This window comes from Equus caballus, chromosome 21 (genome assembly GCF_041296265.1).
Source record: "Equus caballus isolate H_3958 breed thoroughbred chromosome 21, TB-T2T, whole genome shotgun sequence".
NCBI classification, from domain to species: domain Eukaryota; kingdom Metazoa; phylum Chordata; class Mammalia; order Perissodactyla; family Equidae; genus Equus; species Equus caballus.
Genome location: NC_091704.1, coordinates 36,513,007 through 36,528,172, shown reverse-complemented (window position 1 = coordinate 36,528,172; position 15,166 = coordinate 36,513,007). Strand labels below are relative to the sequence as shown.

At 34.3% G+C, this 15,166-nt stretch overlaps 1 protein-coding gene across 1 annotated transcript in view; it reads right to left on the bottom strand.

The window, feature by feature from the left end:
• The window catches only part of HCN1 (hyperpolarization activated cyclic nucleotide gated potassium channel 1), a 368,187-nt gene that overhangs the window by 103,151 nt on the left and 249,870 nt on the right, over positions 1 to 15,166 (bottom strand). Inside the window, exon 4 of the mRNA XM_023625674.2 lies at positions 3,243 to 3,461. Coding sequence (XP_023481442.1) covers positions 3,243 to 3,461 — 219 coding nt within the window. The remainder of the gene's footprint in view (positions 1 to 3,242; positions 3,462 to 15,166) is intronic.

Below are 15,166 nucleotides of genomic sequence, written 5' to 3'. Positions count from 1 at the left end.
AGATGCAACTTGCTCAGAAAAGATGACCTTTACTAAATAAAGTTAAAGTGACCATTGGAGACAAAAAATACAATTGTCTTTGATTATTTCCTAAGTTGAACTTCAATAGACCAATTACAGCAACTATGTAGCTTGCTGATGATCCAGAGCAGAGCATTGGGGGAGGCACATTTTAAATACCTCCTGTCTCACACCTTAAAGTCTCTATATCTGAGAGAAGGGGGAAATGTAGCTGTCTGAAATGTAATAGAATACAAAACATGATAGCCCACGAAGTCAGCAGCATCCATTGTGATTCAAGTCAAAGTTTAATCTGCAATGTTACAAGGATAAAGATCGTCACACTCTTTTTTAGTCAAAAGAGAAAACAGTAACAATGACAATGATGATGATGACATCATAGCCCCATCAGATTATTAGAATTGGTATATTTTGTAGATAAGAATTTCAAGATCAGAGGACCTTACGCTACTGCTTGGGATGATAGAATTGCTTAAGGTTGGGAGACTCAGACTGAAACAATGTTCCCTAGGAAGGAAGAAGTACATCACTCTGAGATTCCAAACTAAAACAGTGGGCTAGAGTATGACTTTCCGCAGACTAGATTTGACCAATACATTCATTTGAGCCTAACAGTACCATGAGTGATGGGGAGACAGTAGAGTGTTATTCTATGAGTGAATTCTGGAGCCAGATTAGATCGGTTGAATACCAGTGCATTCTGAATGGCTACTATAAAAGCTATTAGTTAGAGCTCCCTCTTTTACATTAAAAATATGTTATTACTGAGTAAATGGCAGTGAAAATAATATCAATATTAATTTTGTAGGCATCTGTTGCAGATGGTTCCAATATACCTAAAGACAAATGTTAACTACAAAAATAATTAAGCATTTCCTCAAAAAGTTAAACATACAATTACTATATGAACCAGTAACTCCACTCCTAGGAATTTGTTCAAAAGAAATGAAAAGAGGTACTCAAAACAATACATGTACACAAATGTAAATTGCAGCACTATTCACAATAGCCAAAGGAGGAAACAACTCAATGTCCATCAACTTATGAATGGAAAAACAAAACGTGTTACATCAACACAATGGGTTATTAATCAGCCATAAAAAGGAATGAAGCACTGATACATGATACGACTTGGATGAGCCTCGAAAACATTAAAAAGGTCACATATTGCTTGGTTGCAGTTATATGAAACATCTAGAATCGGGAAATCCATAGACAGAAAGCAGACTGGCAGTTCCCTTGGGGCTGGGGGAAGATGAAATTGGGAGTGACTACTTAATGGGTAAAGGGTTCAACTTGAGGGTGATGAAAATGTTGTGGAAAATTTAAGACCTGTTCTGAATTATACTGACTAGAAAATGAGTACAATATTCTAGAACTAAACTTCTTGACAATTCTTGGTTTGGAGCCAAAAAATAAAATTAGACTTTTTTAATCAGCTGTTTCTGAATAAGTTGTTCCAAATGTCAGACAGTAACAAAGGGTTACCCCAGGATCCTGGCCCTCTATTAAGCAGTTGTAAGATGAACTTGGTGACTTGAATTATGGCAAACATCCTAACACCTTTGCATATAAATGTCTATGATTATGTAGTTAAATGAATTCGTTTACCAAGTTAAACTTGGCTTATACAGCAGGTCTAAAAAGATAATTATGAATTCACTTAATATGCAATACAATGCTAATTAAAGCAATTTGGAAATTGAAAATGTTCGTTTGTTTTTAAGAAAATATGTAGCGATGATGCAGACAAAACAGAAAAGAGTATTTTTTTTTCTTTTGGTGAGGAAGATTATTCTTGAGCTAACGTCTGTGACAATCTTCCTCTATTTTGCACGTAGGATGCCTCCACAGCATGGTTTAATGAGTAGTGTGTAGGTCTGCACCCAGGATGCAAACCCAGGAATCCTGGGGTGGCAAAGTGGAGTGCGTGAACTTAACCACTATGCCACCAGGCTGGCCCCTGAGTATTTTTATTAAAAGCAATATCATCTGGAAATGAAAAAGAAACAGTGTAACAGAAAATACACCATGTTGCAGTCTTCTCTTAAATCCTCGTAAATTTTGTTAAATTTCTTTGAATACGAAATTTTCAGTCAGTCAACGTATAAAATCTCTTTTTCCTTACTATGCTCTTTGTTCTTTCCAGTTTAATTGGAGGCTTTATTTTAAAATGAACATCGAAACAACTTTGGTAGTTCACCTTTCATTACTTCAGTAATCAAATACCAACTTGTTCACTATAATAGTTAGTGGCAGTGTAATTATATTCAAGGGAAATAAAGTATGCAAGTTCCCTTTCTCCTATTGTATGATTATAGCATTGAAAACTTCTGTATATAAAGCAACAACAGAAACGATCTTTTGCTGTTTGGTAAATAATTATGAGTCTAAGTTGTTATCACTTACCAGGAGAAGTATTCTAGAACAATTTTAACCATTGCTTTCAGAAATGCTCTTTGGCAAGGTGCATGCTATATATTCTGTCGTGTGCAACAGAGCTCCCACATTATAAATTCTTCCTTCAGTCAAGAAATATTCTTATCTGTCAGTAGGTGTCTGATGTCTGGTCAAGAACGTAAGCATTGTCCAACTATCCAAGCTCTAGCCCCAGCCAAAGTAATTCAGCAGATGAAAAAATAATCCACTGAATAAATCATTACATATATTTATTTTTTCTCTCTCTTTTGGGAAAAGTTTGGAGCAGTAATCATTTTAATTAACATGTTGTACAGAAGAATGCTCGATAGCATCTGTTAATATGCATTTTTAAGACTGGAGGGTGTGGTGACTTATCTAGATATAAGGGCAACATATGTTCAGCTAAGCATATGGATTGTAATATAAATTATGATTATAACATGCGGAGAAGCACAGAGGGACATGTGCAATGCCTGCCTGTCCCATATTAACTGCTGAAATATGATAGAATATTAACTACGATAATATCTTGTCGGCTTCATACATTTTGAAACATGTAACTGTTTTGTCTGTGAATGTAAATTGAGATTTTTTAAAAATCTATTACTCAAGAGAGAAACTAGAAACAAAAGCTATGAGCACCATCTTGAAGAAACCTCAAAATATCAAAACGGATTGTATTTTCCTGCTTTAAGCATTTTATCTCATTGTATTTTTGAGAGAGGGGATAGTGAACTTGAACACTATTAATTCAATTTATAAACTAGGTGGTTGAAGATATTAGAGGTAAAACAAATTACCTTCTCTTGATATTGCCGCCTTGAGGAATCCAAAGACTGGATTAGAGCTGTGGCATGGCCCACAAACATGGCGTAACAGGTGGCCCCGACGATCATGCTCAGCATGGTGATCCAGAGGTCGGACATGCTGACTGGGGCCTGGGCTCCATACCCAATACACAGCATGTGACTCATGGCTTTGAAGAGCGCGTATGAATACTGCTTTCCCCAAGAATCATTCTGGAACAGAAGAGAAAAAAAATAGACTGAGCCATTAGAAGAGCAGAATAAAAAGTGAGTATGACCTGTACACAGAAGCATTATAGAACAGTGAGTATGGACAAACATCCTTCTAATGGAGCTTTTACACAGGTACTGCTCCCTAATTACTAATCTAATGAATTGATATTGTTCAAAGCCTGCCTAGCATGATGAAATCTAAATAGTGAACTGTTAATATATGCATTCCTAACAACTTTTAGGTTTGTTGTTTTTAAAACTAAAATTCTTTTTGGGATAATGGTGCGAGTGTCACATAAAAATGCAAAGAATGAACGTTGATGGGCTCATTTCAAAGTTTCAGGAAATCTAATCACTCTCTATTAGTATATTTGCAAGCTGAGAAATGCTGCAGATGGGTGTGAAGCAGACGGGCTCAAGTGTAGGAATTTTTATCAAAACTATGATGTTTAGATTTTTTAAGTCAAAATTGACGCATTTGTGTAGTTCTTAATCCTTTAATTCTTAAGTGAAAAATAGACACATTTTGGAAATTCAAGCCTGATAAATGGAAAGACTTCCTTGAAGCCCTCTCTCAGAGTAATGTGTATTGGAATTCAAATGTCAGATGATGATGGATGAATCTTGTTAGCTTTTTATAAACTAATAAAGTAAAATAAGCAAAATAATACTTTGGCAAATACTAAAAACAAAGCTGACTTCTCAGATTAGTTGTTTGATATAATTTCTGATGTCATTTCAAAACTTTACTCCAAGCTCAATTCTAAAAAATAAACTGTTCAATATATCTTATCTACCCTTTGATAAAATCTGAAGGATTTTTTTGATCAATTTGTATCAAACTCCCTAGCCAAGTACTTACATAATTTATGAGGCCCAGTACAAAATGAAAACTTGGGGTCTTTTAATTCAAAACACAGGGTAAAAAAGTGCTGTTAAAGATAATGATATATAAAGAGTTTTTCCTTTAAAAATATTTTATTGTTTATAAAACGTAATGGGATAATAGCGATAGATGATTAACAACATAAATTTACAAGTTTCAAAAATAATATTTTGGTGTCATAATAGTATGTATATCATAAATAATAATACTGTATTATTATGATATCTTGATTGATCAGACAACTTTTCTGCAAATTCACTTCTTAGGTCATTAAAATTTATACAGTTAGTAATTTCATTTTCAATGATAAAATTGAAAGTGACAGCAGTTGCTTTTGGCTAATGCAAGATCACAAATAATTTCTGGTACTTTTTAATTTTGAGAAAGAACTTTTTATTGTTGTAACTGTTACTGGAGATATTCAGAGTATTTTATAGGCTGTGACAAATAGGATAAATTCCTGATAAATTATTTTAATATATAAATTTTAGTACATCTAGAGCCGAATTCTCAAAGAACAATTTTTCTATAAAGATTTAACTCTTCATACAAATCAGTTTGGTCTACATCTGAATGTGAATTTTTTAATTAAGCTTTTTATTTTAAGATACTTATAGATTAACAAGCAAATTGTAAGAAATAATAAAGAGAGATCCCATGTACCTTTCACCCGATTTCCCCCAATGTTAACATCTTGCAAACTATAGTACAATGTCATAACCAGGAAACTGATGTGGATACAATCCACTGATCTCATTCATATTTCACTAATTTATTTGTATTCATTTGTGTGTGTATTTAGTTTTATGCAATTTTATCACCTGTATCAGTTCATGTATTCATCACCACAGTCAAGATACAGAACAATTCCATCACAACAAAGGTCCCTTATACAGCCTTAAAATAGATTTGAATATTAAATGTAAATGTATGCAATGGTATTTTAATATTTCCTCTGACATTTCCTGTAACTTGCTGAGGTCGTGCAAGAAACCAAAAGTAGTTTCATAATTTGTATATAATCCAAAATGCCTGTTTATGTAGTCTATTCCTGTATTTTCAGTTACAAAGAAAATTTAATTTAAAAATTGTCCTCCTTGTTAATAATTGGCTCATTTAAAGTTTCATATGAAAATAGTGTTATTTTCCATCAAATGTGATGATCTTCAAATTTAATCCGTATTTCTAGGCTGGTGGATATTTGCTTTGCAATGTTACAGCAGTTTTTACAACTGGACATCGTAAACTACGAAGAATTCTAAGAACTGCCTGATATGCTTTATTGCAATGTCCATGTGTACTCCCTTTTTTGTAATAATTTATTGACAAAGTTTACTGCCTGAGCTCTGCAGGCACTGACTTGAAACTTAGGCAGGAGATTTAGTGTTTGTGTAGATACTGCGGGGATGTGCTCCTGGGACTGACAGGCAGCTGGCCCCTCACCATGGGCCCTGTCCCTGCTGGCTTGCAGGAGCCACTCCCAGTTCCCATGGTTGCTGCTGCTGCTTCTGCAGCTGCTGTTGCCACTGCTCATCTGGCAGGGGTCCGGCTTGGCCACGTTGGGTACACATAGCATCCCGGATGCAGAGGCATGTGTATGCGTGCGTTGATGCCAGGCCAATTGCTTGGCTTCTGTGCTGCCTACTTTGCCTGCAGGCCTGAACCTGTGTACCCACAGATGCCACCCCGCAGCTCCAAGGCTGATATTCATGCTTCATTGTCTCAGTGGACTTCAATTACAAAACATAAATTCAAAGGCAAAATTATTAAGAATTTCAAGATAGCAGCAGCAGAGCATTAAACTAAGCACAGAGTCCTTCTAAAAGTGGGTCCCTGTGCAACTGCAAGGTCACACACCACATATCCATGAAGCCATACCTGTCTTTGTAAAATTAACTCTTGAAATATCAGAAATCTTTAAAGTTATTTTTAACATATATTTAATATGTGTGGATATTTCTGTTCATGTTTTAACGGAGTTTTCGAAAATCAAATTTACAGATTTAAAAAATGGAACATGATAAGTTTTAAAAGCCCAATCTCATAAACTTTGGAATTGCAGGCAGCTGCTGACCCATAAAAAATAACTAGCCCCATTTGGTTGAAAGAGTTAAGGTTCTTAAACTGAAATTCATTGTTACTGACTTATAAAATGAAGTCATGCTGCCATATTAATCTACATATACACACATACATAGATGTATGTATATATACAAATGTAAAAATGAAATTCAATTTTAAGGAAAGAAAATAATTTGAACATGATCTTATACTGTACTCTGCAGATAGCATAATGAACCCGTACACAAAGTTTTCATTTTGGGGGATGAACAAAGTTTATTCCTTACATTTTGTTTCCATACATGAAAATATACAATTACTCTCACGAATAAACCTAAAGTCCCCAAAATTTTAGATGTTTCATAAACAAGAAATAGAGTATTCAATAAACAAAGCAATGTGTTCTATAAAAATCTTGAATGTATATATTACTTATAATGACACATTTAAATTTCTAAATTCAACTCAGTAGTATACTGATATACTAAAAATGGATTCGTTACAAACCATATTGCAAAATAAACAAAGGCTCTAATCTCTATGATCCATTCAAAGAATAGATAGAGAGAAAATAAGCTTGATTCATTTCTGACTGGCTTTAAATCTCTTTTGGGCTCCCTCAGAACTCCAGGTATTCATCATGGAGACTTCCATCTGGCATATGATAATCTTTTCATGTGCCTGCATCGCCTTATAGATTAGGGTTGGGGCCATGTCTCATTGATCATGTTCTCAAGACTAAATTGCATGATTCAGTGAAGACACTCAACGTTTTTATTGTTATTAAGAGAAAGGGTGAATAAATAAATTTTGACTAGGATGTTAAGTCTAATGCAAGATTTCCTTCCTTACACAGGGGCACAGAGAAGGCATGTTGTCAAGGTATCTTGATGGACTTAGATATAATCGCAATAATTCAAAAGTCCAATGGGGCGTCTAGTGGAGACTTCACTTTAATTCTGTTCGTGTTGTTTATTTATTTGTTTTTGAGGAGAAGCAGGATGTAGGGCTGGAGTAGAGAGTTGCAATCAATTTCCCAGAGTATATAATGAGTTAGATAATAGTCAAACTATTTTGTATAAGAATGTATGCTTATGTTCATTTTAATTTATCTCCTTAGGCACATACAAAACAGACACACACACACACGCACACACACTCTTGTTGAAATAAATGTATATCACATACGCTTTATGATTCTTTAAAATCATGAACAACTTTTCTATTCTTTGTTCTATCCATATCTTCCTTCCTTTCTTTACACCTACACTTTCCGAAAACAAGGTATGGATTTCTCTTTACCCTTCTCCATGTTGATATAATTACACATGCACACACACACACACATACCCCAAACACGGATTCTAGTTTTTTCCTACAGAAATGAATCATATCATATATACTTCTCTGCATATTGCTTCTATCACAGAAAAATTCCTCCAAATAATCTAATGTTCCCATAACTATGTAATAACCCATTGTTGATTATGCCATAGTTAATTCACCCATTTTTCTATGTTTTTCAGTTTTTTGCCACTACATACTATTCTGTAATGAACAACCTGGTACATATAACATTTATTTCTATCAAATAGATTCCCAGAAGTGTGTTTTGTTGGATCAAAGAGTAAAGTTTTGTATTTGATTTTAAAATATATTGCTGGACTATTTCAAAAGTCTGTAATCTTTCCAAAAATGAGTACGGATACACTGCCTCACCTTCCATAGCAAGAAACAGAAACCCATTGTTAGCTTTATTTGCATTTCCTGACTAGGGAATTTGAGAAGATGTTCATATACTTATTAAACAAATGGACTTTCTCATTTCTGATGAAATTCTTATTTTTCTTTATTAATTTGTAACGTTTATTTGAAGACTGAATATCGATTCTTTAACCATGTAATTTAAATATTTATTCCTACTTTACTGTTTGCCTATTAGCCTTTCAATGATATAATTTTGCATACAAACATTTTGATTATTTTACTTAGGAAAATAAATCTGTAACTTCTTTGAGAGCTGCTAGATATCCTGTATTGGTTAAGAAGATCTCCCTAAAACTGAGATTATTCCTATGTCCTAAATGTTTTCTTGAGATTATGTTATTTTTATATTTACTTACATTTACATCTCTACCTAAGTGATTTTTTTGTTTTGGCATATAGAACAAAATTAAAATTTTCTTTTTTTCCAAAAAGATTTGTCTCTTGAGCCAGCAAACAGCTTCCAATGAACTCTCTGGTCCCCATTGATACAAAAATATCTCCTTTGTTATAGATTGTCTCTATATACATTGGTGTTTGTTTCTGGGCTCAATATTTTGCTCCACTGATCTATTTGACTGTTTCTATGCTGAAACCATATGGTCGTAAACAGTGACTTTATAATCTATTATAATATGTATATAAAGCAAAGACTCCTCTCAATTCCAATGAGGGTTTAAACCGAGTTACTATGTGAAGAAATTTGAGCAAGACTGTGTTTTTAAGCAGGTAAAAATCTGGATATACGATCCCGGATGTAGAACAGGCAGGGTATTTGGGAAGAAGCTATGGTTAAGAACAGTCACCAAATCCAGAAAATTCCAATCTATCTGTCATTCTGTCTATCTATCTATCAATCTGAAGAATTTCTTATAGATTAGCCGTTCTAAATAATAGAGAAGATTTGTAAGAGATTAAGGAGTAGGAAACATAGAGATGACCAGAGTCAGAGTTGTCTGGACATTTTTCAGCATAATATGGGAAGCCAGTGAAAGTTTTTCATCAGGGAATGATATAATCGGAACTGTAATTTAGGAAGATCAAGAAGGAAGAATTGTTGCACAGGCTCTCAACTGAGGATGATTTTGCCATCCAGGGCCCATGTGGCAACATTTGGAGAACTTTTTGGTTTTTATAACTGAGGGAAGTGCTATTAATATCTAATGGGTAGAGGCTAGTGAAATTGCTACATGCCCTATAATTCACAGGAAAGCTCCCTCACAGCAAATAATTATTTGGACCAGATTGTCAACAGTGGTGAAATTGAGAAATCCTAGTGTGGAGAATGGATTCAACAATAAATAGATAAAGAAGTCAGTTTAAAAGCTATTATGAGTTTAAGAGAGGTGAAATGAGAACTGAAATAGTAAAAAAGCATAAAATATAAAACAACAATAGATAATTTTGAGGAGATAAGATCTATAGAATTCAGCACATTAGGTTTTCATGAAATGGTAAAAGAAAAAGGAAAGTAGAATACCTCAGGGGGTTATGGAAAGTTTATCAAGATTCATGCAGTATAGGCTTTTCCTTACAAAGGAGAGTGGTTAGGGGTAGGGATCTTTTCTATTACTCTGCCACACCAGCATCATTCTCTTTAGACATTGAATTTTGTCTACACACATTGTGTGTACAAGGGCCAACCCAGCCCTTACACTGGAATGTGAGTATTTAGGTGGCAGCCATGTGATTCTGAATCTACTGCTGAAAGAATCCCAAGCAGAGGAATGGTATTTTATACCATCATCTCCATCCTTTTATCCTCTCCTACTCTCCCCACCAGCCCCACCCACCATCACATCCTAGCAACACAAGGCTCAAGCAGGACAATTGGATTGACTGTGACAAAACATATTCATAGGGTTATTCTTGAAAAACAATACGAAGGTAGCAAAAAATATGCATGGCTCTAAACTGTTCAAATCACCAATCATTATATTAAACTACCTTAGTTTCATCATCACACCATCATCACACTTGATAAATGATGACACTGAGGCAGAAATATACTAACTTGCCCAAGGTTATAAGTTTATAAGTGGAAGAGTTAGTGTTTTGAACCCAGGCATTCTGGCTCTAGAGACCATGCCACTAACCACGACATGGTACTGCTCTTGATTTCATAAACCTACAATAATTTCAGGCAAAATATTAAGACTGAAAGATCGACTGATCAGCTTAAATCCCATATTTAAGCCTCTATTAATGTAGCAAATTTTAAAATACAGCCAAGAGGAGATCTAAAGAAAGAAAAGCTAGGATCTGAGAGGGTTTTGTGAAAATCCAGGAATGTTTCTATTCCCAGTACACGATATTTTATTACACAGCTGTTCTACTTTCACGTTTTAAAAATGACTCTATTATATTTTAGTCTACATCAATTATAACAACATGAATGGGAAACTGTATATTCAAAGAGCTTTACCACATGGTCCAAATATTACTAACTTACACATAATGTGCATCCTCTTGAAAGTAAACAAACAAGTTACCTGTGAATTCTGATTTAATTAGGATTTATCTTGTTTTCCTTTTGGATAATGATTTACCAACAAATTGCTCCTTATAGATTAATTTTTTTATTATTTAAAGTGTTTATTCATTTAATTCATCACTGAAGCATCACTGAAATTAATTCTTTTTTGAGGAAAACGTATTGGGCCAAATTAAGAGGGACATATGTAATTAAATTTGACTATTCCACCTGGGAACTTTCATATAGAAAATACACATTTTAAGTTTTCTTTAGGTTTAACTTAAAATGCTTTCTAGGCATTTATTTTGACACCCTGTTTATATTGCTATTGAATTTGGGTGAGAATGAAGGGCTATGGCAAAAAGAAAAAAGTTTATTCTAGAGTGTTCTAGACCTCCTGACATAGGATATTGAAACTCAAACTAAGCCACTTGGTCACCTACCATAGGAACAAAAGTTCTCCAGTCCATCATCTTTCATGTGAACCAAAATTTTATTAGCTTAGGAGGCCAAAAAATCCCATTATTGAATATCTGAATTAATTCTTCTTTATCAGTTGAAAGCAAATATCAATATGAATACGTTAAGTTGGTAAAATCTTAGCAAAAGCTGAAATACAGAACTTAGAGATTCAGCAATTCACACTTCAATTATGAAAATATTAAAGAATCAGAGAAACGAAAAAATAGTGGAACTAGAAAGCCGGGTAGGGGATCAGCTCTACAGAGCTGGGTTGTCAAATTTTGATCAGTGTGTTCAATTTATTTCTTCAATCATTGAATAAACTTATCACATATCGATTACAGCAATGCCAATCAGAGAGAAGTGCCTTAAGGAGTTCTCAAGACAAGGAATACAGAAAAGCATAATTGGCCTGAAGTCACAAGAAGTGTAGTGTTAACAGGTTACCAATTCCAAAGAGAGTGTGTTCACTTGAATATGCCATGATTTTTCTTTATCAGTATATAAAAGAACAGAGACAGGGTAGTAAACAGGTGTTCTCCATCAATTTCAGTGCTGAAGTGTGATTACCATGAATAGACTTTGGGAGCGAGCTTTATCCTAACTAGTGACTGAAATAGAATTATCACTGTTTTTTAGGTATTAATTTGAGGTTTTTGTTCTTTGAAGTGTGCCCCCTAGAACATTTAGTTTCATATGTTTATTATAAATGGAAACATTTAAGAAACACTCTTGAGGAGGTCTCTTCTTAGTTAAATTAAACATTACTTGTGACTTTTTGTTACAGATCATATTAAGTGATAAAGTGAGTAGGAAGACACATGGGGATCACCTCAATCAGGCCATCCTAAATTGAATTATTCAATAGTAACATTGTCTATGCCATTCCTTAGGAGACTTGGCGAAAAGACTGCCAGCCATGTTGAGTGTAAGGTCAAAGTGGAGATAGCCAAAGGAAGGAATATTTCATTAAAAAATATGTATGATGCAGCATTGTCCCCACTATACTTTTAGTGCTGTGCAAAACAAATAGTAACTCAGGAGTACCCAGGAAGAAAAAGAGCCCAGCAACACTGTACTTTGGGTGATTTCATGACTTGTCAACACTGTTACATACATTAGCACTATATTTTTAAATGTATTAGGAAGTAGTAAATTATTTCTTTTCTTTTCTTTTTTTTTTATAAGATTGGCACCTGGGCTAACAATTGTTGCCAATCTTTTTTTTTTTATTCCTGCTTTATCTCCCCAAACCCGCCCTGTACACAGTTGTATATCTTAGTTGCAGGTTCTTCTAGTTGTGGGATGTGGGACGCTGCCTCAATGTGGCCTGATGAGCAGTGCCATGTCCATGCCCAGGATCCGAACCCTGGGCCGCGGCAGCGGAGCACGCGAACTTAACCACTGGGCCATGGAGTCGGCCCCGTAAATTATTTCTTTTCAATTCACATGATAGAAGCTCTTGGATTCTTGGAATATATATTTATATTCTTGATGACAATATCTCCAAATAATTTAAATGACATGAATTCTAGCATTAACACTTTAAAAAAACAGATATACAATTACATATTGTTTCAGTTGAAATTTATTTTTCTTATTTTTAGTGTTATGATCTGCTTACAAACATTTATGCCTCTAACATCAACACTTTTGCACTATAGGAGGGTTTCAAACTGTTTTTAGGAGTAAAATATAAAGTTACTGCATAACTAGATTGTTGTTGCCCTAAACGCAAGGATGTCCGGTCATTTTAAGAGCTTGTTAAGGCCTGTTCTCTGGTCAATTAATCCCTCCAGTTCTAAGTGTACTATTTCCTGCTTCAATAATGATAAATGCAAAATTTGGATTAACTGGATTTATAAATTAAAATTTAATGATGCTTGAGATCATGGATAATTTTCTCATATTTCTTTTAAAGTTTGTGCATTATTTTAAAATAAAAATTAAACAAATAAATAAATTATTTTTTAATTTGGTGTGTCTATTAACCCTGTTTTTTATACTGAGTTCATTAATACTTCTTATAGAAAGGTCCCAAATCTGACATTATTTCAAGATTTTAAGTTTGATTTTCCAATTATAATTAGCATTTCAAGCAAAATATTTTCATGAGGTACCTCCTTGCTTGTTTGTACATATATATAAACAAGTATATTTTACATATTTTGCGTATATATTAGTAAATATATTTTGTATATATGCATAAAAAAAAAAGAACAAGGGAAGAGATTAGCATACACTGAGCACGTAAGTCCTTGCAAGGTACTATTATATCATCTCATTGCGCCTCATATCATTCTTGAAACCTGATACTGTTATTAGAGGTGAAGAATGTGAAGCTTAGAAAAATAAACTTGCTCAAAGCCACACACTTGGAGGTGCCAAAGCTGGAATGCAATCACAGTTCTGCCTGAACCACAGTTGTAACCCTCTCCGCTCCAAAGATCATAGCCATATCTTTCATAAACATTTATATGAGTAAAATTCATGATAATTACAACTCAGGGTTTTCAAGCATTTTAAGAACGTAACATGATACAGGAATTCTTTAAAGTCTGTGCACTCATTTCAAGCAGCCAAAGGGAAGCTCTACGACACCTTAAGGGAATTTAGAGGAAAAATTATCTCAGGCTTTCATCAGAGAAAACCTCAGGGAAAATTCCCTGGAGAGTTTGAGGTCAATAAACATGGTTTAATCATGCAGTCGGATTTCCCTTTTGTATTTTCCTATTGGCAAAGAACTCGCAAAGGGAGTTCTCCTTTCCTCCTATCCCCAAAGCCCAGGATGAAGCCAACTACCCTGGTATCTAATAGGAAGAGTCTTCTGGAAGGAAATCCTTGCCTGAGGGTTAATCCTCCAGAGGGTCTGTGAGGTACACATGACACAGGGATGCAGGTTCAATGTAAAATACTGACTGATGCTGTGTGCTTCCACTCAACACCTAGTCAGAGTAAAATAAGCAATGATGACATATTTCCTAAGTGCTATTATTATTATCATTTTTATTGTAGTGAGGAAGATTGACCCTGAGCTAACATCTGTGCCAATCTTCCTCTATTTTGTACATGGGACACTGTCACAGCATGGCTTGACGAGAGGTGTGTAAGTCCATGCCCGGGATCTGAACCCTCGAACCCTGGGCTGCCAAAGCAGAGTGTGCAAATTTAACAACTACACCACTGGGCCAGCCATCTGAAGTGCTATTATTTAATATACACTTTTAAATTAATTTCACGGGTTTAATCAAAGCAGCTGTGTACTGATAATCATCAAATTAGTAGATCATCTCTTTTGATGGCATTCTCAAGTTAACGGGGCTAATGAGAGGTTTTAACATATTGGTAGTGTTAAAACCTACTAAAATTAAAGAGAAATTAAAGTGAAATAACAAACTGTAACCCTTTGTGCTGGGCTCAAACTTCTGCGCTTAATAAGGAAAGCAGCCACCTGAGACAGAAAAGAAGCAGAAGAGTTAGGAACATCTTTTCAGCCCAAGTGAAGCCCTTGGGTAGTTATTGTTAACGATTAGATCATAAAATGTATTAAATATGCAATTTTTTGTTTATGCAAATGTTTAGGTTACCATATTAAAAATAAGGCATTAGAGTTTCTTCCTACATAATTTGCATATATATCAATTTGTATGACAGATGGTGTAATTTAAAAGGATTTGTGCTTTTTATGAGGATTAAACGGGAGGCTTTATAAAAAAGGCTGACACATAAAGCGGCTGTATATGACAAGGTTGATATATAACAAGGTGTTTAGGTATTTTCCACCTAAAATAGTTCTGTAAATGAGAGTCTAAATTTATTAATAGTCTGTGTACGTATGTGTGTTTTGATTTAACAAATACGTTTATGAAACTCTCTTCTGCTAGGTACAATTCTAACTTCTTTACAAACATATAAATCATGAAGAACTTTCTTAAAATCTAACATTCAGAGATAAGCATAAGCTAAAATATGGAAAATTTTAAGACAGAGAGAAAAAAATGTGTAAGCTGGCAAGAAGCTTACTTAGTATTTGGTTATTTATATTGAGGTTAAAAA